Below are 24,880 nucleotides of genomic sequence, written 5' to 3' on the forward strand. Positions count from 1 at the left end.
TTCAACTCACCTCCCATGTTCTAGCTCACCCAGCAAATGTTTACTGAGCACCTATAATGTGGGTAAATACCATGTCACCTCCTCAGCAGATGAAATTTAGAAACAGATCCCTCCAGGGACTGGAGGACTGAAGAAGAAAAAAAAAAGAAGTAAAAAAGAAACATACCAAAAAAGAAACTTTCCACCGTTCTGGAAGACTCCTACAGATTCAGCACAAGGCACAGTATAGAATACAGAGCATGCACTTACTCAGTGCTTACCGGATGAAAAAAAACATAATAGACAACTGTGTAAATGTGTGGAAAGAAAGATAACTGTGCTTGCTGTCTAAAATAAGTAAAGTATGATTATCTAATGTTATCAGTTCATATTGACTCCACAAAATCCACTTGAATATATATTTAAATATCTGATTGATAGCATGCTATAGCCAATTCCAAATTTGCTTCTCCCAATTTCTGAATCCTGTTAATTCCTATTTTTGCTCAGACTGCTATTGTCTTGGGATGTTGTAGAGAGTGATCACATAATCCATATTCATGAGGTCCAAGTTTGAGAAACACCACATTTCAATCAAGCCATTCTTTGAAGAAAGAAATCAAGATTAGCCATAGACTTGGCCACAAAGATGAATGATCTTCTAATGTTCACAAAGAAACTCAAATTCGAATTTAGAGAATTAGCTATAAGTTTATGGGCAGAGATAATGTAGTGGGAAACTATAGGGTACCTCTCAGATATACCACAAAATATGTACCAAAAATCTCCGGGAACTATCCTTAAATCATAATTCAGCAATTGTGACTTCCAATCAAAATGGCAGAATAAATGGTATCCAGCATCACTCTCTCCCACAGTCAACCAATTTACAGCCATAAAAAGCAAAGACTGCCAAGCTGGGGCTGCCAGAGCCCAGGGGAAGAGGAGGAGAGACCCACAGAGCGCGTGAAGGCAGGAGAAGCCACAATGTGAGAAAGAAAGGTCCACTCTGAACATTTCAAGCCCTGAACACTTCAAAGTTGGCCCTGGTGAGCACACAGAGCAAGAGCTGGCAAAAGCCACTGCTGTGCCCTTTGTGTGAAGTTGCTTGGAGGTGGCAGGGGAGAAGAGGGCCTTGGTGGCCCCCAGGCCCGCAAGAGCTCTAGCAGGATTCTTGTGAACCCACACAGGAATGAGGGGCCACAGACAACTGAGAAAAGGAGCCACTCAGAGGCCAGTGAGTCATCACAAGGGACTGGTGCATGACCCACCACATGGGAAATGTTTGGAGTGTGAGGGGTGGAGGAGATGGGCCCACCAGGGGAACACTGGGGCACAGCATGGACAGCTGACCTGCCCTCCAGTCAGCACAGGCCCACTCAGTCAGGAATGGTCAGGAATATAGAACTACAGGGGTGTAGTTTGCTGAAAAGACTCAGGGCCAGACCAGAGTTTCCACACAACCCAAATATACCAGACCTCAAGAGACCTGGAAGTGCTTACAAGGTCAACAATTAAAACCTGATCTGCGCGAAAAAAGCCTTCCCCAGAGAATCAGCAGCAAAGCAGCAATGTAGCTCAACCCCAGGGTTCAAATACTGGTCCCCACAGGAAGTTTCCCCATTTTGGAAGCAAGCAAAGGACAACAAATTAGTTCCAGTGCAGAGTTTAAGTGGGTGGGGATAGTGAATAATCCAACACGGAACTGAAAGAAAACACAAAAACCCCACAGATCAGAGACAAAGTTCTGATACTAAACAGCAAAGGTCTAACATCACCAAAGAACACCTATAAAACCTAGGAAGGACTGGAAACCAGCCAGGCTCCCAAATTGGGGTGGGGATGGGCCAAGGGCCTCAGCCAAGGCCCGTGACATCCACATCCAGCCCTGCGACGACCATCAGGCTGCGACGACCCTGGGCTCCCTAGCTGGGAGTGGGGAGGCAGAAGGCCTCAGCCATGCCCCACCCCAGCCAGCGTCTGCATCCAACCCAGTGATGACCATCAGCCACCGCTAGAAGTGCACCGGGCTCCTGAGCTGGGACAGAGAGGGGCCCAGGGCCTCAGCCATGCCCCACTGCAGTCTGACTCCAGCCCAGTGATGACCACTGAGGCACAGCCAGAAGTGCCCCAGGCTCCCAAGCCAGGACTCTCCCGCCTTGGTAAGTGTAAAACGACATGCTAATTTCTATTCCTTCAGTAATTATTTCTAGCATCACCCAGAATGTAATAGCTTCAACAGCTAATCTTCACATAGAGGACTCTGACATGGGAAATAGATATCTGCTCTTTCCGGAAGCGATGGCCTTTCCTTAATGAGTTTGTTCACTTCTATTTGGTCTGTGCAGCTATGAAACTTACATGGCCTGATTTTGTCGCCTCGTATTTTAAGTTTGCATATCTTATTTTCCCAAGTAGGCCATCAACTCCTTGAGTACAGGAGTCATGTGTTCCCATTGCTCATATCACCCTCAATCTGCTTGTATTCTAGCCTGCAATCTACCCAGCAGGATAAAGGAAAAAGGTCTCGTCAAATTATATAATGCATGTGCAATGACTGCACCTATCAGTGGTAAGCTTAAAACAAATTAGCTTCTCAGATTTCAAGTGAATAAAATAATCTCTAACAACTTTTAATTTTACCTCTAGTAGGCACAGAACTCTGCAAAGAATAAATGACAAAAGCTTTAACACATCTGCTACATTGAATTGCTTTTTCTCAAGAAAGCTCAGAAATGTGTAAAAAGTAGTCGCTAGAGGGCAGTAGACTCAAACACCGCCCTGTAGCAAGAACTCGCCAGGCACCATCTGCAGGACCTGACTCAAAGCTAAAAACAGGGAACATTATTTTAACAAATTTCTCCCAAACTCTCCTTCTAAAATGGTGTTGGCCCGTGGGTAACTTGCTCTTCTTTTTATTTATACTGTGCCAAATATTCCCTGTTATTTTCCAAGAGCTCTTCATAAAAGAAAATTCGGGACAAAACAACAATCACTAAACATTTTATGAAAATATAGGGGTACATCTGTTTCTTAGAATTTATTTAAACTCGCCACTCAATTGTATTATTGTGTGTGTGTGTGTTTCCAATTGTATTATTTTTTAAGCATAAAAAAATTCACAATGCTGTAAAATATGATAGGAATACAGTTTTCTTTAAAAAAAAAAAAAAAAAAATTGATGACCGGTAAGAGGATCTTAACCCTTGACTTGGTGTTGTCAGCACCACGCTCACCCAAGTGAGTTAACCGGCCATCCCTATATAGGGATCCGAACCCGTGGCCTTGGTGTTATCACCACCACATTCTCCCAAGTGAGCCATGAGCCGGCCCAGGAATACAGTTTTCTTAAGAAAATTGCTTTAGATCTGGCCAACTGGCTCAGTTGGTTACAGCATGGTGTTATAGCACCAAGGTCAAGGATTCAGAGCCCCACTACTAGCCAGCCACAAAAAAATAAATAATTTTATTGAGTCATTCATTACAAAATAAAACAAAAACAAGAAAAACAGAAAAGAAAATTGCTTTAAAAGTAATCTTTTAGTGGTATCCATAAAGCCATAATCTCATGTACTGTTATTAGAGAAATATTTACTGAGAAAAAAAAAAAAGAAACAACTCCTCTAGAAACCTACTTTCCTCTTGAGGAGGAAATGTAGTGAAAATATTCTATTCTCAGTAGCATTACATCTTCTTATCGCTGTTCATTCTCCACTGTTTTGTTTTCAAGGAGAAAAGCTGGGGGCTTGAGAAAGAGACCAGTCTGGTCTAGTCTGAAGACTTTCTAAGTGAGAGTTAAAGAAATCTGCAGGGCTTATGTAAGAGTACATCCTTTTTAACTTAGAAACTTTCTCATTCTACCACACACACAAGATCAAGCACAGCTTAAATCTGACAATAAAGTTACTAGGTGATGAGCAAGGCACTGCGATAGTTTATACTTAACTTAAAAATCATATCAGGCTTCATTTACACGAGAATTTTTCACTTATTCATCAATCAGCCTTCACTGAGCACCTACTGTGTGTCAGGCACTGCACCTTTGTTCTCTACTCACATATCAGGGTCTAGGTCTAGCAGACAGCAGCTGCAGGCTCTGCATGATTAGCCTAGGCAGAGAGGAAAACAGGAACCCTCAAACACGGGGGACCCAGGAATTAATAAAAAAGGCACTTACCTGTAAAACTTAGGCTCCAATAAGCTGGGGTTTATAACTTTAAGCAGGTTAACACCCAGCTATCAAAAACTCCAGGGAGCTAAAGGGCAGCCACTGAGCAGACAAAGAGCAACTTGGAAGGGTGAAGACCTCAAAATAAGAAGAGTTCTGGAGCCAGATGAGAAACTGTCTTCTGGGTTGAAAAAGTTGTCAAGGGTTTCATTCATTCCAGCAAACGGAGTTAAAATTGCTCACTTGTTTCCTTCCCTGGCGTTTACCATAGAAGTTGGATCCTACCTGATGTGAGAAATTTGACTGGGAAGGCCATATCTTCTCTCCAATTAGTCTGCAGGTCATTAAGGCTTCTTCCTCTACGGGAAGATGAGAGGATGAAAGGAGAACTCAGTGGACAGTAGACTCAATGCCGGTCAAGTCCTGGTCGCCCCTGAGAGGGGACTGATATTGGTTTAAAGGTATTCAGAGTTGGTAGAAAGAAGCTAGCAGACACCTAAAGAGGTAACCACAAATATTTAAGGCTTAATACTTAATGCACAGTACTTAATCATGCCTGGATGTTTGTTTGCATTTCTTTAAAGTTCTGCCTTTGAAGTCAGTCTGACCCAGTTTTGAGTCTTGGCTTTCCACCACTCTTTGGGTAACATATTAATATGTAACCAACCTCTCTAAGGCTCTATTTCCTTATGGGTAATGTGGAGATCATAATAACATTTACTTCTTGGGGGTGGTTGTGAGAATAACAAGGAACAACGCATGTAAAATGCATACCACAGTGCCTAAAATATAAGCGTACAATAAACGATAAACTATCAATCTTTTGGTCTTCCCTTAATTGTATATAGTCTCATTTGTCTTACAAATATACAACAATGAATAAAACTAGTGACAGTGTCTGTTGCAATCAAATTGTCGTCTTGTATTTTAGGAAGACACAGCTGAGTGACAAGACATGAATGAAGGCTCACTTGGGGAAAGCCATTCCATCAGACTCTAAGGTCACGGCTGTGCACATAGACTCAGCAAGTAAGTGTCCTGAAGGTGTGGCTCACAACAGGAACATGGGCTGCTTTTCAACTCAGTTGGGATTTCTTTTTAAAACTAACCACAAAGTACACAGAAGTAAACAAGTCTCTCCTCCCACAGAAGGTGTCCTTGAAATTCAGAAGTGAGGAGCAACCAGAGACCTCACAGATGGCAAACAGCATTCCTGAGCTTTTAAAAATAATTCTCTGCTTAAACTATTATCCTCCCCAATGCCTGTTTAATAGGATCTATGATTTCACGATATAAAATAGAAAACTACATTTTTTTAATGTTTAAAAAAGGGGTGGAGAAGTCACATACAGTTTGAAGTAGTTTGCACAGAGGGTCACCCAGGAAATAGAAGTTGCCAGGTTACTAGGCGACCTTGGGTGATTTTCTTCATTATCCTGGCATTCAACTTCCGTATAAGAAAATGAGAGGATCAGGTGAGCTCAGTGGTTTTGAAGCAGTTTTTGGCCCTGGCACCCTTTCTTGGCATGAATGCTTCCCACAATGTAAATAAGTAGATACGGATGAGCAAGGGCGGAGAGTCCAGGGCCCCCACAAGTTCACGACCCCTCCCAGTCCCAAGCCTGTGGTTCCTAACAGGCTGTCTGGAGCATGGTTTGAAAACCACCAGCCTGGAAGCCGTAGCATTCTCCATCTCTGTGAGCCTTAGTCATATACACTTACGGTTTATCCTCAACTACGCGAGCCACACAATTAGGACACATTGCTGAATTCCCACAGCAGCAAGAGGAGTTCAGAATCCTGTTTCAGAACTGAAAATTCAGTTTAGACAATTGCATATGCATAACTCGATCCAAGAAGAGGCAAAAAATGCAGAGATGCACTGTGATGCAGAATACGCAAACCTTCCAGTGAAACCCATTAATGTGGTTTGTGATAGAAGTACCAGATTTTGCTCTCAGTCATGTCTCAGAGCATTGGTTCGACAATCACTGCACTCTCCTTTCCTTTCCTCACCGTATCTTAGGTCCAGTTTAAGGGGTTCTGGGACATTAGCTACTAGGTTGGATATCATTTAGTGCACCTATAAAAAGAAAATGCCTTTAACATTATTTACATGTCTAAAATACAGTCGTGTGTCACTTAACAACAGGGATATGTTCTGAGAAAATGTGTCATTAGGCAATTTCATCATTTTGCAAATATCATACAGGGTAATTACCTAGACCTAGATGGTATAGCCTACTGTACACCTAGGCTATATGGTACAGCCTATGGCTCTGAAGTTACAAACCTGCACAGCATGTTATTGTACTAAATACTAAAGGCAATGGTAAGTATTTATGTATCTGAACATAGAAAAGGTACAGTAAAAATACGGTATTATAATCTATGTGACCACCATCTTATATGTGGTCCACTGTTGACCAAACGTCATTACACAGCATATGACTGTATACCTCCTATTTAAAAACAACAAGAACACATCCAGAATTTTACAATTAGTGTATAGATTCTATTTTGAGTTTTCGGATCTAAAAGCTTACCACTTCATTCTTTTAGAAATAAAATTTTAAGAATTACAAAAAAGCATATGAATTATAGAGAGAAAAAAAAGAAAAACATACTTATCTATTCTTAAATATTAAATTCCTTGGATGAAATGCCAAAAAACACAGGTTACAAAATGGCCTTTGAAGATTGGGATGTTGACAGATTCCAAAAGAACAAGGGGCATTAAACCATTATTTAAACTTATAGCTACCTGCCAACTAGGGCTTTTAATCATGAAAGACTTATTGTGTTTAACATTCAATCTGCTGTATACATTCAACCAGTTTCCCCAACACTGCTCTTAGACGTAAGTACAAGTTTGAGGAAACAGCTGAGATTTCCTACAACAGTATGCGATGTCTAAACAACTTCAGAGAAACTCTTTGTCCTGTATTAGAATGAACCTTGGGTGCGCTCCAGGACAAATTTTTGACAGGGCCATGATGAGATATGCCATGTGAGCTACTTACAGTTTATCAAGCTACAGTACTACACACGGGACTGTGCCTCCAGGAAACCTTTGCAACCTTCCCTTTGAGAGGTTTCACCAAGATCATTTGTCACTTAATGCGGCTCTTCCATTCTATATACTCTATGCTTCCCTTGAGCCCAGCAGCAAAGGAGAATGGAAACAAATACCTAACGGGCAGGAGTTCAATTCCATCAACAAGTCGGCACTTGGGACTAATTGATGGACTCAACTCACCTGTCTCTGGAGTGGACTGGAGTTGATCAGGGAGAGGGAAGCACATTCCAAGGAAGGGAACAAGGCAACTAAGGAACTAAGGTTTGGCTCAGCCTAAAAGCTGGCCCGTCAGAAGTGGCAGGCCTATGTCCATGAGTAGTTAGACACCAGCAGGGGCCTATATTCAGTGAGCATGCACCTGTATGGCCTTGCCAGTTGTCAAAATATTGCAATACTGCTGTATCGGTTGTTAAATATTTTAAACAAATATCCCAGATACCAAATTACACAGAATCCTGAAAAGGCGTCAGAGGAGCTCTGATTGGAGCTGGGAGGAAAGAAGAAATATATGATGATGTCTCAAAGGGATTTAAACAGAGGAATGTGATGGCTATGATGTTCCAGGAAGACCTTTCTGAAGGCAGTGGCTCTTCTGCCTTATCTCACAAGGAAGGGCAGAGGGGAAGAGGGTCATAATCCTGCTCCTGGTGAAAAGCTGTTGTTTACTCCACCAGCATTTCATGAGGCGTGGCTGGCTGGTAACTTTGGGACAGATGAACTCTGTTTATTGAGACATATACAGCCCAGCCTTATCTGCCTTTGTATACCCAGGCTGAAATGACCAAGTCTTTTGGAGTTTTTCTAATACTCTTGGATTCTTATCAACACATTAGTTTCTAGGAAAGTGCTCTTAAGCCTCATGTTCCTTTCCACTAATACACTCCTCCAGGGCATAAACAGTGATATGGCAGTTGGGCACATAAGATAAGGACAGAGCAATGTACATGAGGTTTGATCACTGGCATCTGAGCAAGGGCAGGCTTGGTGCAGTGAGTGGGTAGTGGGGGTGGAGGCCACATGCTCAGGAACGAGTAATAATCATGAAATGAGGAAGTGGAAAGAAGGAGTGCAGGCAGCCCCTTCAAAAAGCCTGGTTGGGAAGAACAGGGCAGTGATAGGCTTGTAGCCAGAGGAGGCTGCAAGGTGAAATGTGGAGTCCTTTACAAAAGTTAGGATTAAGCTTGGGTTCACGTCCTCATAACCTGGCATTTGCAGTGGTCCCTGCCACCTCCTAAAACTGAGGCCACCCTTTTCTTGCCTATTACTTTCCCAGGGGTTAGAACTGTGATGCTGACTCCAACCATGAAGTTGAGACCTTGCACACTGCCTGCCACCTGCCTGGATTTCTGAGTACTCTCTCTCTGGCTTTCCTGTTCCAGGGCTATGCTTTGTTACTAGTAGGCTATTCCACTTCACCATTGTGGACCCCACCCCTCTTGCCAACTGTTTGTCTAGATTTTGACTAGAGATTTGGACAACTGGAAGGATTTCACTGAATCCTAATGGTCAGCTCCTGGCTCCTATTTCATCCAAGGAGCTAGGGGAGCCAGGCCCTAGGTTCACCCTTAGACCCCTATTCCACTGTAAGCAATCTGCCATACTCTGCCAGTTCTTAAGATGGTCAACTATATTTTGAGCTAAGCACAAGATACATGAATATAGTGAACAGTGTACCTAACTGAGTGAGTACCAGGGTGGGTATAGACCAGTGCAGAGTTACCTTGAACAACTACCCAGCTGGAAACCTTTGACTGTATTCACCAATCCCTGGAAGACAATTTCCTAGTGACACTTAGCAGCAAACAAACAAACCAAGAACATCAAATTGGCTGGGGAACTGGAAGTGTTAAGAATCTGAGATCAAACAGTAGTATCAGCACAGAAACAGAGGTCAGTGTAAAGGTAGGCATGTGTGAGCAAACAACAAATCCAGGATTGTAAGAACTAGGTTAAAATGTCAGCGAAAGTCTTCTGAAGGCTGTAGGGGAGAGAACTCACGACTACAGCTAACCTGTAACTGCAACTACCTATGAACATGCAGTGACAGGAAGGAAAATGGACTCAACTTACAGATGGAACATGAAGAGCCCAGGCCCCTGCACAATTGTGAGTCACTTCAGGTGGAAACTGGTCAGGTCACAGTAAACCAGGTGGGGCTGGGCAGGGACCTCCCTCAGTGCTGAGGACTGCCCACCTCAAGTTCACTGCTTGGCAATGGCCAGATTTCCAGTGACGACCTTTCCTAATTGACTTTTGTAAGCAATCTCTCACAAAAGGTAGCTCTCGAATGTTTACAGAAAAAGGGATAGCCTTCCATACTGTATAAAAGTCTCCTACTGAAGGTCCCTTGTGGCAGATAAACCTGAGCACATTTACTTCTGCTTAGGATAAACTATTAGAGATGACATTATTAAATAACCTGGATGGCTGGTCTTCCATTTGATTTTAGTGTCATTCTGGCTCCTATCACAGCTGGAAGATAGCATTTTCACTTAGTTCTTGGAAAGCTCTGAGTGATTTGGTCCTTTTTTTCCTTTCTTTTTAGGACAAACCTAGTGAGCGTTGCAAATAATAAATGGCATAACATACAAAAGTACTACAGAATGGCAGAATGCACAGCAAAATAAAAATGTTTTTAAATATTTAAGTCTGAATAAAATAGTATCAAAAACTTATTATTCCTCCCTAATCACCCCTTCCCTCAACCGTGAGTTGTTTGCTCTGTCAAGCTAACAAAACTTACCTAAATTTATTTCTGGCAGTTCCTTGTTTCAGTGGTATCATCCTCTTGGTTATTTCCCAGGTTATTTCTTTTTTTGTTGTTCTCGATAAAAATGTGATTTGAAACACTGCCTTTAGGTTCTCCCCAGCTCTATCACTTACTAAGTGACATAAGGCAAGTTTCCTAATTTTGCCAAGCCTCGGTCTCCTCATTCATAAAATGGGAATGACTTCCACTTCCCAGGTTTGTAAGAAGAACTTAAATAATAAGAACTAAAAGTGGTAAACGTTTGTAATATACTTAGCATGGAGACAGCACAAAACCTGACAAGCAGTAAGTTCTCCATAAATGGGAGTGATCATTATTAATGTAATCTGAAATATCCCAGTGTCTAGACCTGTAGAGAAAAATGATCATACATTGAACCTCCCTTGGGATGGTAGATGCAAACCAGTGGAAGTGTCTTAAACATGTTTTGTAGAGAAGAGAGATCCCTTCTGCTTGGATAATCAGAGCTGGCCACGCGGGAAAGTAAGATGGACTCTATGGAATGGTTACCTGGAAAGGTCAAGTTGGGGGGTGCAGAGAGGGGAGTGTGAGAATGTGTGCGGGTGGGAAACATAAATAGGATTCATTTCTGGGACACCAAAGAGGCAAATGCCCCAAAATTTCTCTTCTACTTGCCCACTGACTCCTGAAATTTCACCATTGTTGTAGGTGAAGGCTAGGTACTTTTAAAAGAACACCTGCCTAGAAAAGCTAACATTTGAAGCTACGGTCATTCATTTGTATTTTAGTCTGAGTAAGTCTCAAATCGGTTTTTCAGAGATTTTGATAGGAGACATGTGAAAGCTCTGGTCACCTGAGAAATAGGGAGAAGGAAGAGAGAAAGTGAGAAGTACTGGGATGTCAAATGGCACAGGCACAGAGCTCCTGTTTGTGTGGTGCATGTTGCATAAGTTTTCTAACTCGACAGAAATGGTACAGTTTATACCACTGCAGAACTGTTTATGACTTGTGTTGTACACATTAAACGATTGACGGTTCTGCCATGTCTCCTTCAGTCACACATTTTGACTTTCCTTCTGGGGAGCAGAGCAAATCTGACAATTCCTCTTCCAACACTGATCATGCTAAGGAGCTAAATTTGGGCTTCACCTAATTCATTGCTGCCTATGACTCCCACTGCTTTCACACGGAACATCTCAAAGTTACCCATACCAGCCTAAAGCTAGGTAAAGGGGGCGTGGGGAGAATGGAGACTTGCTATGTTGTTATCAACTTCAGCCCTAAATCCGTACAGGAGTATCACTTTTTTTTTTTTTTTTTTTTTTAAAGATGACCGGTAAGGGGATCTTAACCCTTTGACTTGGTGTTGTCAGCACCACGCTCACCCAGTGAGCTAAGTGGCCATCCCTGTATGGGATCCGAACCCATGGCCTTGGTGTTATCAGCACCACACTCTCCCGAGTGAGCCACAGGCTAGCCCAAGGTGTATCTCTTAATGAAATAATAACAGCAGTTAACATTCATTCATTCATTCATTCCTCATACAAGTATATAGTGAGTACTTGCTATACTGGAATTCATATTCTAGTGGCAGGAGACAAACAAATAAATTAACAATCAAATATGTCAGGAGCCTAAGGAGCTAAGTGCTATGAAGAAGAATAAAGCCAGGAAGGACATGACTAAGGAGTGTCAGCAGAAGACTAAGGTGGGCCTCCCTGAAGGATGGGTGTGCTGGGAAGTAGGGGACGCCTGGTGTGGCAGAGGCACAGCTAGGAGCCTGGTGGGGCTGGAGCCCAGCAAGGGAGGGGAGAATGCCAGGAGATGAGGTCAGAGAAGCAGCAAGGTGCAGAGCCCAGAGATTATGGACACCTCAGTAAGCACTTAGGCTTTTGCTCAGAGTCAGATGAGAAGCCACAGCGGGTTTGTTCTGAGGACTAACATGATCTGACTTATGTTTTAAAAGGATACTTCCGGTTGCTGCATTGAGAAGAGCCTGTCGGGGGATAAGGGCAGATGTGGAAAAGCTAATTAGGAGACTGTAATAATAATCCAGAAGAGAGATGATAGTGGTTTGGACCAGGGTGGTGGTAGTGGAAATGGCAAAGACTGTTTAGAGTCCAGATTTATTCTAATAGTAGAGTTGACAAGATTTGCTGAGGAGCTGGATGTGAGGTTTAAGAGAAAGAGAGAAGTTGAGGACAACTCCTAGATTTTTGCTAAGTGAACAGAAGGATAGAAATGCTTTTTTGAGATGGGAAAGCCTCAAAGAACAGATGGGGGAAGGTTGGGGAGGAGGTAGAAGAACTATGAATTTCTTTTAGAATATGTTGGGTTTAAGAAGTTTAATATACCTGTACCATCCAGGCACCAAAAAAAAAAAAAAAAAAGAAGTCTAGGATAAATCAAGTGATGATGTCAAATACACAGATGGGCTAAATGTCAGGCCACACTGGAGGTAGAAATTTGGAACTGAGCAGAGTACTAAGCGCATCTGAAGCCACCAGACTGTGACCTTAAAGGTCACAGACTCAGGGAGTGAGTGATAACAAAAAGAGATTTGAGGACTTGGCCCTGGGGTTTCCAACATTAAAAGGCTGGAGCGATAAGAAGGAGCAGCAAAGGACACTGAGAACAAATAACAAGTAAAGTAAGGAGAAAACCAGGAGAGGCTGCTTCCAAGAAGCCCAGAGAACAAAGGATTCAAGAAGGAAAAAGTAAACTGTGTAAATGCTGCTGATAGATCAAGAAGGATAGGGTTTGAGAAGTGACCTTTGGATTTAACAATGTGGAGGTCACTGGGACCTTAACAAGAGCTATTTCCATGGGATAGAAGCCAGGTTGGAGGGTTTTAGGAGGAATTGGGAAGAGAGGAATTGGAGACAGCAGAATCAGATAACAGCTTTCCTGTATAAGAGAACAGGAAAAACAGGACTATAACTAGAGGGAGATCTGGGGTCAAGGGTGGGTATTTTTTTGAAGATGGGAGATATTAAAGCATGTTTGTATGATCATGTGAATGATCAGCAGAACAGGGACTGATGAGGAGGAGATTGCCAGAGATCTAGTGTGGAAGCAGAGGATAGGAGAGGAATGGGTCTTCCACAGGAACAGGGGGAAGGAAGTACATGCATATGGAATGGGAGAATGTGAACACTCTCTTCGATTGCTTCTGGTTTCTTGATGAAAGAAACAAGGTCATCAACTGGGAGAGGTTGAAGGAGGAGGTAACGGAGGCTTGCAGAGAGAGGAGAAGATACGAAACAATCATCTGGCAGAGTGGGAGAGGGCGCATGCCAGGAAAACAGTATGTGATGGAGGGGCAGCACAAAGGATCCACTTGAGGTGGGAGATCATGAATTTAAATGAGTCTGGTCAGCATGTGCTATGAACTGGATGTCTGTGTTTGCCCCCTCAACCTCAAGTTCATATATTAAAGCCCTAATTCCCCATGTGATGGCATTTGGAGGTGGAGCCTTTGGGAAATAATCAGGTCTTGAAGTAATCAGGTCATGATGGGATCAGTGCCCTTAGAAAAGACACAAGAGAGAAGATCTCTCCCAGCCATGTGCGAATACAGCAAGAAGGCAGCTGTCTGCAAATCAGAAAGGGGCCCCTCACCAGACACTGAATCTGGCAACACCTTGATCGTGGACTTCCCAGCCTCCAGAACTGTGAGAAATAAATGTTTGTTGTTCAAGCCACACAGAAGACGGTATTTGTTACAGCAGCCTGAGCTGCCTGAGACAGCGTAGTGGTGTGTTGAACAGCCAGCTGATAAGAGCTGGGTTTCAGGCACTGTGCCTCAGGTGTTAACTCATGCATCCTATGACCTCCCTTCATGAGCGGATGTTATTAACTTCATTTTACCAAAGACAAAACCAGCACAGGGCAGCCAAGTGCCTTACCAGAGGTCAAACCACAGGAAAAGCAGAACCAGAATCAAACCGGATAGTCTGACCCAGCACAACCATCACTAATACCACATAAAATGGTTGTCTTAGCATCTGAGTACTTCTTCCCATGTTTAGATCTTTATTTATTTATTTTTTTCCAGTGGCTGGCCAGTATGGGAATCCGAATCCTTGACCTTGGTGTTACCAACACCATGCTCTAACCAGCCCTCCATGTTTAGACATTTATAAGGGTTTCCAAAAGAACCCACTTGGAATGAAGTGTCTAGATTTTTAACAAATACTCCAACATAAATAGTTCAACATGCTTCTCATTTTTTGAATTAACCAAATTCCAATTGTTAACAGTTACTTTCCTACGGATTATTCAGCCAGCAGGCAATAAAAAATAAAAACTGAATCCACACTGAATTCTCTATAAAAATAGAGCCATTGCCCTGAAGTAGTTTAACAGACCAAGACTTCTAACGTTCTGTTCAACTGAATCCATTCACTCATTCCAGGAAACGCTGTCGACAACCAGAGCTGATGAACAAAATCATTTTGGGGGGATGGAAAGCAATGTCCAGGCAGTAGAATAGAAGGAAGAAGAAAGAAGGTTAAAAGAACTGAGATGTTAAGTCTGTAAAGAAAAAGGATACAGAAGGACCTAATTCTTGGTCAGGAACTAAATTAAACAGGAGGCTTACTGTCCTGATTACTCTATGTCCTAAAAATCAGACCAGAATCACAAAGGAGTTTTAAAGTATTTTTTTCATAGACAATGACAGGTACACACCCTAACTACTGCTGTCAATGAATTCATCATCATTGAAGCCTACATTTTCTTAGTGTCCAATGATTTATCTTTAAAAATGTATATTTGGATTTCTTAATATTAATAACAACAACAACATGGACTGAGCACCCACATATGGCAAACACTATGATAAGTACTTTACATTGTTCCCTGAGTTAAATCTACTCCATGAGGCAAGCATTCCAGTCACCATTTTTTTTTTTTTTTAGGTGGCTGGCCAGTATGGGGAACCAAACCCTTAACTCTTGGTGTTACAAGGCTGCAATATAACCAACTGAGCTAACCGGCCAGCCCCAATCACCATTTTGTAGATGACTCCAGAGCTCAGAGGGGTTAAGAAACATGCCCCAAGTCACACAGCCAGTGAGTAGCAGAGCTGAATTTTGAATCCAGGTCTGGAGGTCCCTCCAGACCTGGATTGGGTGATGAATGGGAAAGAGATGGGCTTTGCACCCAGAGATGGTCATTACCCATATCAGGAAATTATCTATTAGGCTTAAATAATAGACTCTTTGGCAATTCAGTCAGGAAAACTTGAAGAAAAATCGTTACTTAAATTCAGAGTATACTTCATAAGAGGAATATTCTAATGAGGAAGTCTCCATTATTTCTATGCACAATACATAACAGGCCCACACTGCTCTTTTCTGAACTTTTTGAAGAACAAAACAGAAAACAATTCCACTCCTTGTTGAATGAACCAAGTGTTCCCCTGCCTCTGAATGCATTTGGATGTAGATCAGAAAGGAACCTAAGATAAAAAAGATCTTCAGGAAACAGCTCCTTATTACTGTTACACCAAGGAGGCTGTCCTTTGATGTCCCTCCCCACAGCTTTGCTTAGGTAAGATGTTTTTCTACCTAATGCAATGTAATCATTCCTTGGAGATCTGCTTTTGGAGGAGAGAGAAACTACCACACACCTAGACATCTGCTAGATGTTGTTTTGGGGTTTTTTTAATGTAAGTTTGTTTTAAACTCTGCTTATTACCTGGATCCACATCAGAAGAGCAAGGAAAAGAATGGAATTCTCCAGAACTGAGACTCTCGCTGTTGGCCTCCGGGCTGGGTCTCTGCAGCACATAATCTCTTATATCACACACGGATGGCAGGTCCAAAGTGCTGTCCTCTTCTTCCTGGCTGCTTGGAGTGGCTTCCTCGGCTGCCATAGACCTGCCACAGAAAAAATAAAACTATTCAATACATAAGACACTGCACAGCAAGAGCTTCTATTAGAGCTCGAAGAATCGTAAAGATCAAACAACAGTAAAACCAGGATAATTTATTTTCCTATTATTAATGGTCTTCCTTATCTTTACTTCAAACCCAGTATTCATCTACTGTGTTTTCTTCATCATGAGAAAGAAATACTCTCAGCAGAAAGAAAGCATTAACAATTGCAGCTGGAAAATAAGGTGCATGTTTGAAAAGGGAACGGTTCAATCATAGCACACTCTCCCCCACCCCAGTGAAATACTGTGTAGCACTACCATCCAAGTGCTACAAGAATACAAGGGGAAATATTCATCATATGTTAAATGTAAAAAGGTTTTAAAACAATAGGCAGGGTTTGATCCTGATTTTATAAAATAAAATATTGTGTGTAGGAAAGTGTGTGTATAAAATATAGAGACAAAAAGCTAGGGAAAAAATGTCTGGAAGGGTATGTCCCAAACTAATTTTGGTGGTTATCAGGGTAGTGTGATTACAGGTGATTTGCATTTTCCTCTCTGGCCTACTCAAACATGCATTCTGTCAATTATTTAACATGCCAGGCCTGGTGCCAGGCCTAGGGACAAAAAGGTGAATGTCATGGGCCCTTCCTTCATAGTCTGGGGTGATCCAAACACAGAGACATATCATATTAACACAGATAGTCAAGGCAAAGAAGAGCCCAGACAGGGGCAGTCGGCTTTCTAAAGAAGGTTATCCCCAAGCGTGGGCAGGCCAGCCATAGCCAGAGGAAAGCCTGAACTTGAGAAGAACCAGCTTTAGCAACCACAAGAGGAATGGAATATCAGGAGTTTAAAGTGAAGGTCAAGGATTGATTACACACTAAGTAACTGGGGAGGGACAAACCCTGTGGTCTCAGCTGGATGGCCAATCCCTCCTTCTCCTGCACCAGCTCTGGGAGGGAGAGCAAGGCTTGCAGGCTGTCAGCAACTTAGATATAAAAACTCTTTAGCTGAGCTCTGGAGACCTAGAAGGTGGCTTATGAGATTCAGTGTTTAGACATTTCTTGTTTAAAACTAGATGTTTCCTATCCCTCTTGGGTCTATGTCTACCAGTGGGGCACTAAATCCTCTGCTAAAAGGCTCTGTCTGCACATCCAGCCTTGCTCACCTCTCCATGAAATAACTACAGGCCTAGGGAAATCCTGTATCCTCTGCTTCTTGGTCTCATAAGTTGCCGTCATCAGTAAAACTCGTGATGGCCAGTACCAGGGGTCAGGAGTGCCACGGGCCACCATGCACCATGCAGAAAAATTACATGGTCAGATTTGCAGATTTGGTGGCAGGATAGCAGGTGGATTTTCAGGGCTTAAGCCCAGTGGCAGGCAATCTCATGAATAACAAGAATTCATTCATCTGCAGTGGTCTAGGTGAGAGAGAAAGAGCTTATGAACTAGGTCAGTGTCCTATGGATCAGAAGTAGGGGAGAGATTAAGAATCTATTTAGGAACTAAAATGAGAGTAGAAATTAATAACTGAATGGAGGAAGTTGTTAAAGAGGAGCTCAAAGTCAACAAGGAGAGAGAGTTTTGGTGGGCTGTATTACTAACTGAGTTAGAGAAGTCAGGAGAAGCCCAGGCCATCTCGGCAGCTTCTTTTGGTTGGGGGCCATCCTGCACCTAAGGCAGGAAGATGGTGGCTGCAAAAAAGATGAAAAAGTCATTGTAGGTGATCAACTCTAGACTCCAGCTTGTTATGAAAAGCAGAAAGTACGTGCTGGGGTACAAGCAGACTCTGAAGATGATCAGCCAAGGAAAAGTGAAATTGGTCATTCTCATCAACAACTGCCCAGCTCTGAGGAAATCTGAAATAGAGTACTACGCCATGTTAGCCAAAACTGGAGTCCATCACTACAGTGGCAATAATATTGAGTTGGGCACAGCATGTGGGAAATACTACAGAGTATACACCCTGGCTATCATTGATCCAGGTGAGTCTGATATCATTAGAAGCATGCCAGAACAGACTAGTGAAAAATAAGCCATGCAAAATCTTTCTTTAATAAAACTTGCCAGAGCTTGTTTTTTTTAAAAAAAAAGAGAGAGAGAGAGAGAGAAGTCAGGAGAAGAAATAGGTTGGGGAGGAGGCAATATTCCAAACTATGAAATACTATGCAGCTATCAAGATGACAGAACTTGAAAGATCTCAAAGACGTACGCTTGAATGAAGGAAGCAATTTCAGAGTAACATGAGCTGCATAATAAGGGTAGTTCATATTTTCCGAGTGCTTCTTAGATGCCAGGCATTGTGCTAAGAGCTTTATCTGCAATAATCCTATGAGGCAAGTAATACTATTATTACTACCCTCATTGACAGTGAGACCCAGATACAGAGAAAAAAGTAGCTTGCCCAAGGAAACAAATCTAGAAAGCAGCCGAGTTAGGAGGAACCCAGCTTAAAGTCCTAGCCTACTGTGTCCGCACAGTCTCAGTGCAGCAGCCTAAGCTAGCACCTGATTAGGCAAAGACAGGAGGTAGATAAAAACAAATCAACAGTGAGGCCTGGCGAGATCTGTGTTTCAGGACACCCGGTCACATGCTGTTGTGAATATTCGCTCAGGCAAAGAGTGAGCCAAGATATCAGCTGATTGCTTCTGAAAGGAGTGGAATGACCAAGGTTCCCAAAGAAGCAAGAACATCCTGTCTTTTCACATGTGCTATATTAGCCAGTTGAGCCTAACTTTCAGCAAACACCTCTGCAGCAACTTTGGCTCCCCTTCTCCCCTCAAGTTACCTAACATTCTGCTCTGGAGGCTTCTGGAAGGGAACAAACAAGTCAATAAATAATATCAGCATGTTCTGCCCGTCTGCAACAGTACCTTGAAAACCATCAGGGCTGGCTGGTTAGCTCAGTTGTTTAGTGCACAGTGTCACAACACCAAGGTCAAGGGTTTGGATCCTGTACCAGCCAGGTGCAAAATAAATAAATAAATAAAAAAGAAAAGAAAGAAATCAACCATCAACTGAAGGTGTAATTAATGACACAAAATGAATCCTTGAAAACAAATAGCACATTGGTGTGATACCTTTCTTTTATTTCCTTTTAGAATCACTTATATTAAATGCCAAATATACTCCAAACTGGGCATTGGACCAAAGAAAGGAAAAAAGTGCTTACTGAAAACCAGAATCCTTTTTATAATAAAATAAGTATTTGTGCATGTAAAATACATTATTTGGGACTCAGTGAATTCGCACAGGAAAAAGCAAGCAACGGGTTACATATGAAACCCTTCTTGTGGTCTCAAACAACCTGGGCTAGCATATAGTATGTAATGATTATCCTTTGCCTCAAACCTTTTGACACGTAGTTCAACTTTCTTCCCTCAGAAGTGATTTTTCTCTCTTAAAAGTGTTTTATCAGTTGGTTAGAGTGCAGTGTTATATAACACCAAGGTCAAGGGTTTGGATCCCCATACTGGCCAGCCACCAAAAAAAAAAAAAGTGCTTTAATTACACAATCTAAATATTCTTTTCCAATACTGGAGAGTCTAGGATGCCCTGGGATAGCAGGCACAAGAAGTCTCTAAGTACATAAAAACCTGTTTACCAGGAGGAGGCAGCCAGTCTTCTATTACTCCACAGATTCTTACAGACTTACAAATACAAGTCGATCAGGGTCCACGCGTAAAAAGTGATTTAACTTCATTTACTTTTTTTCAATTAAGGCACTTCCCTCCCAATATTTTACATGAAAATGTTCAAACGTAAAGAAAAGTAGAAAGAGTGCTGTCCAGTTAGCTCAGTTGGTTAGAGCCTGGTGTTATAACACCAAGGTCAGGGGTTCAGATCCCCATACTGGCCAGCCGCTAAAAAAAATAAAGACAAAAAATAAATATATATATATATATATGGCAAGAAAAGTGGAAAGAATTATACAACAAGCATCCATATAGCTACCACCTAGACTCCCCAATTAACATTTTACTATGATTTTTACTATGACTTGCTTCATCACATAACTATCCATCTATCCAATTGTCTGTTTTTTCTGTTTCTCAATCCATCTTAATTCTTTGATACATATTTCCATTCAAATCTTAATGGGAAATTCTGAGCTGGGGACGGATACGATCAATTTGCATCTTCAAACCCTCACTCTGTCAGCTGAGTGTAGCATGAATTGGAGGACCCTGCACATCCCTGGAGTTAGAGGCCCAGGTTAGAATCCCTGCTGTCACTTTTTAGCTGTGTCACCTTGGGCAAGTCATTTAACCTGTTTCCTCATCTATAAAAATGGCCTGATGAGCATAGTTACCTCACAGGGTTGTCATGAGAATTATATGAAGTTAATGCATTAAAATATTTGTACAGTTTCCATGGCTTAGTAATTGCTAGCTCCAATAGTGAAATAGTAATACTTTATTTATTATTTTTCAAATAAAGAAAAATGATTTATTGATAGTCAACTAAGTTACTCAAAAACGTTTAAATATGTTTGAAACAATTTAGGTATGTGCAAATACTCTTGTATGTTTGACGAAATTTAAAAGTAGCTTAAGAACGTCTGATAAGAATTTAGCTCCTGAACTGAGATTTATTTTTATTTTTAATTTTTTTTGTTTATTATTTTTTAAAATTTATTTATTTATTTATTTTTAATTGGTTATGAATATTCATGTGACACAAAGCTGATTGTCACCCCTCGTGCCCATGATGTGGGGACCGGATTCATAGTGGCAGCATACCCATTACCACAAATTGCATTTGTACCCTGTGTCCCCTACCCAATTACCCCCAACATTCCTCTCCCTCCCCCTTTCTCCCCAACTCCTTTTTGTAGCCCAAGGAATGTTCTCTCCCTCTGCAAGTCCAGCGCACTACAGTGGTCTTTCTTTCCTTCAATCTTTCTCTCTTAGCTCCCACATATGAGTGAGTACATGCGGTATTTATCCCTCTGTGCTTTGCTTATTTCACCCAACATAAGTTTCTCCAGGCTCATCCATGTTGTTGCAAATGGGAGAATTTCATTCTTTTTTATGGCAAAGTAGAATTCTATGGTATATATATATACACCACAGTTTCCTTATCCAATCATCCATCGATGGACATTTAGGTTGGTTCCATGTCCTGGCTATTGTAAATAGAGCTGCAATGAACATGGGAGTGCAGATATCCCTTCGACATGATGATTTCCATTCCTCTGGGTATATACCCAGAAGCAGGATTGCTGGATCATATGGAAGATCTATCTGTAGTTGTTTGAGAAACCTCCATACTGTTTTCCATAGTGGTTGTACTAATTTACAGTCCCACCAACAGTGTAGAAGCATTCCCTTCTCTCCACACCCTTACCAGCATTTGTTATTCACCGTCTTTTTTACTATAACCAGTCTAACTGGAGTGAGGTGGTATCTCAATGTAGTTTTAATTTGCATTTCCCTGATGACTAGTGATGTTGAGCATTTTTTCATGTACCTTTTGGCCATTTGTATGTCTTCCTTTGAAAAATGTCTATTCAGCTGCTTTGTCCAGTTTTTAACTGGGTTATTTGGTTTTTTACTGTGTAATTGCTTGAGTTCTTTGTATATTCTGGATATTAATCCCTTGTCGGATGCATAGTTAGCAAAAATTTTCTCCTATTCTGTAGGTTGTCATTTCACTATGTTGATTATTTTCTTTGCTGTGCAGAAGCTTTTTACTTTGATATAGTCCCATTTGTTTATTTTTCTTTTACTGCTTGTGCTTTCAGGCTCTTGTTCATAAAGTCTGTGCCCAGACCTAGTTGCTGAAGTGTTTCACCTATGTTTTCCCTTAGCAATGTTACAGTTTCAGGTCTTTACACTTAAGTCTTTGATCCATTTTGAGTTGATTTTAATGTATGGTGAGAGGTGCATATCTAGTTTCATTCTTCTGTTTAAAAAAAGATTACAAGCCTCTATCTTCCCAGCCTACCTTTAGTCCATTTTCCTCTCTTCCCTATCCAGTAGCCATCTTGCTTCTTTCATCTTTTTACAGTATAGTCTATGGTTCATATTTTTTTTAATACCCTAAAATCCCCTCCATTGCCCCCCTCCCTTTTTTTGAGGCAGCTGGCCATTACAGGGATCCAAACCCTAAACACTGGTGTTATTAGCACCACGTTCTACCAAGTGAGCTAATTGCAGCCCCACCTGCCCATTTTGTCTTTTCATCACACCCCTTTGGCAAATCCCAGCCCCCCAACCTCAGCTTTAGATGCCAACCTCTGAACCTTTCTAGAAGCCTTCAACAATGACAATCTTTTCTCTCTCTTCTGTTCCACTGGACCCTTTAGGCTTTTCAACCTACTCAAATCTCATTTTCAACCAAAAATTGGTGTGTCAGAGAACGCACTTGTTCTTTGAAAATGCCACTAAAATATTTAGCGGTAAAGGGACATGATGTCTGCAATACAAGGGCACTTCAAAAAGTTTGTGGAAAAATAGATTTATTTATTTTTCTTTTTCATTTCTTTTCTTTTCTTTCTTTCTTTCTTTCTTTTTTTTTTTTTGTGGCTGGCTGATAGGGGAATCCACACCCCAAAAATAGAATTAAAAGATAATATGAATCTTTCCATGAACTTTTTGAAGTATCCTTGTATACTCTCAAATGGTTTTATACATATATATAGAGAGAGAATGATAAAATAAATGGTGCAAATACAGACAATTGATGAATCTGAAAAATATTATTGGGGAATTGTACCAGTCTTGCAATTTTTTTTTTTTTTTTTTTTTAAAGATGACCGGTAAGGGGATCTTAACCCTTGACTTGGTGTTGTCAGCACCAAGCTCACCCAGTGAGCAAACCGGCCATCCCTATATGGGATCTGAACCCATGGCCTTGGTGTTATCAGCACCACACTCTCCCGAGTGAGCCACAGGCCGGCCCTAGTCTTGCAATTTTTGAAAGTATAAAAAATTATATCAAGATTAAAAGCTGTCAAGAAGCAAAGAAAAATGAAAAGAAAATCTTGGACACCTGCTCTCCCTACAGTGGGTCTCCTGTTCCCTCCACAAACTTCTCAAAAGAGCCTCTAATTAGCTCATTTCCTCAACTCTACCAGCTCCATCGCTCCTCTACATAACTTCCAGAAACTCTGTCTTCTAACACTTTTCTTTTCAGGAAGCCCCTCTCCAGACTGTCCTCCCACCTCTATGCCTGTTCCTATCCTCCATCTTCAATTAGACTCCCTTGAGACTTGGCCCAAAGCTCTCTCCTTTCCTTTCCTCTGCTGAAACGTTAATTACCATCCAGAAATTTCTCTGTAACCTAGATTCCCCAACCTCAGCTTGTGCCTCATGCCCCCTTGCTTTCCTGCTTCAGGCATATTGTCTTTCCTTCGAGTTCTAGAATAAGCCCTGCTTCCACTGCTCTTGACCGTCCTTCCATGAGGAGTGCATCTCCTCATCCTGGGAAACTGTTCTAAAACAATGCAAGAGGAGGGAACACTTCTTAATTCACTCTATGCACCAAGTATTATCCAGACATCAAAACCAGATAATCTCCTGTACCAATCAGTGCCAACAAACAAACAAAAACCCAAAACCAGATAATCACAAGAAAACTACAAAACCAATATTAAGAATATGGACACAAAAATCCTTGACAGAATACCAGCACACCAAATTCTAAAAAGGATTATACTCCAAGACTAAGTGGAACTAATCCCAGGAATTCAAAGTTGTTTTAACAACTGAAAATCATACCAAGGTCAAGGGTTTGGATCCCTGTACCGGTCAGCTGCCAAAAAAGAAAGAATATCTGAAAATCAATCAATGTAATACACTATATTAGCAGAATGAAGGACAAAACCCACAAAAGACACATGCACACACATACACACACATGAGCTTTTGATAAAGTCAATACACTTTTTTTTACGATCAAAAGACTCAACAAACTAGGAATAGAAGGGAATTTCCTCAACTTGATAAAGGGCATTTTTTAAAAAACCCACAGCTAACACAGCACTTCATGGTAAAACACTGAATGCTTTCCCCCTAAGCTCAAGAACAGGAGGATATCTGCTCTCATTACTTCTACGCAACATTTTGAAGTAAAAGGCAGTCAGATTGGAAAGAAAGCAATAAGACTATCTCTATTAGCAGAAGCCATGATATGTACAGAAAATCCTAAGAAATCCACTAAAAAAACCCAGTAGAACTTATAAACAAGTTAAACAAGGTTGCAGGATACAAGATCAATATCAAAAAATCATTTTTATTTATGTTCAGTAACAGTAACAATAAAACAACTGAAAATTAATAACAGACCCACAAAACTACTTAGAAATACATCAAGTAAAAAAGGTGTAAGACACATACACTGAAAAACTTTTTTTTTTTTTTTGGCAGCTGGCCAATATGGGGATCCGAACCCTTGACCTTGGTGTTATAACACCACATTCTAACCAACTGAGCAAATTAGTCAGTTCTGAAAACTATTTTTAAAATGTTGGAAGAAATTAAAGATCGAAAGGAATGTTCATGAGTCAGAAGACTTAATACTTTAAGATGGCAATATTCCCCAAGTTGACCAAAAATCAATGCAATATTTATCAATATCCCAGTTGGGTTTTTGCAGACATTAACAAAACTGTTCCAAAAATTCATACAGAAATGCAAAGGACCCAATATAGCAAAAACAATTTTGAAAGAGAACAACGCTGGAAACCTCATATTTTCTGATTACAAGACTTACTACAAAACTATAGTAATCAAGACTGTGTAGTACTGGCATAAGGACAGACACATTGCTTAACTAAATAGAATTACAAGTCCAAAAGTAAAATCTTACATTTATGGTCAATTGATTTTTCACACACTGTGAAGAAAACTCAACCTGGAAAGGATAGTCTTCTCTACACTGCGACAACTGGGTAGCCAGATACGAAAATGCAAAATGATGCAGGCATTCTGGACAACAGTTTGGCAGTTCTGCAAAAGGTTAAACATTGACCCTGCAATTCCACTCCTATGTGTATGCTAAAGAGACATAAAAACATACGTCCACACAG

The 24,880-nt window shown here is 41.2% G+C and overlaps 1 protein-coding gene and 1 pseudogene across 11 annotated transcripts in view; one reads left to right on the forward strand and one right to left on the reverse strand.

Annotated features, from left to right (window-relative positions):
• SHLD1 (shieldin complex subunit 1) overlaps nt 1-24,880 on the reverse strand; it is a 96,732-nt gene that overhangs the window by 71,034 nt on the left and 818 nt on the right. For 3 of the 11 annotated variants that reach the window (XM_063103207.1, XM_063103232.1, XM_063103241.1), the window contains exons 1-2: nt 17,013-17,206; nt 15,661-15,842 (exon numbers count right to left, since the gene is read on the reverse strand). In XM_063103207.1, the coding sequence (XP_062959277.1) occupies nt 15,661-15,842; nt 17,013-17,020 (190 nt within the window). In that variant the 5' untranslated portion in view covers nt 17,021-17,206. The other 8 variants (XM_063103222.1, XM_063103214.1, XM_063103251.1 and 5 more) reach the window with 7 other exon arrangements.
• On the forward strand, nt 17,534-17,913 carry LOC134382579 (large ribosomal subunit protein eL30-like; annotated as a pseudogene).

Source organism: Cynocephalus volans, chromosome 1 (genome assembly GCF_027409185.1).
Source record: "Cynocephalus volans isolate mCynVol1 chromosome 1, mCynVol1.pri, whole genome shotgun sequence".
Lineage (NCBI taxonomy): Eukaryota > Metazoa > Chordata > Mammalia > Dermoptera > Cynocephalidae > Cynocephalus > Cynocephalus volans.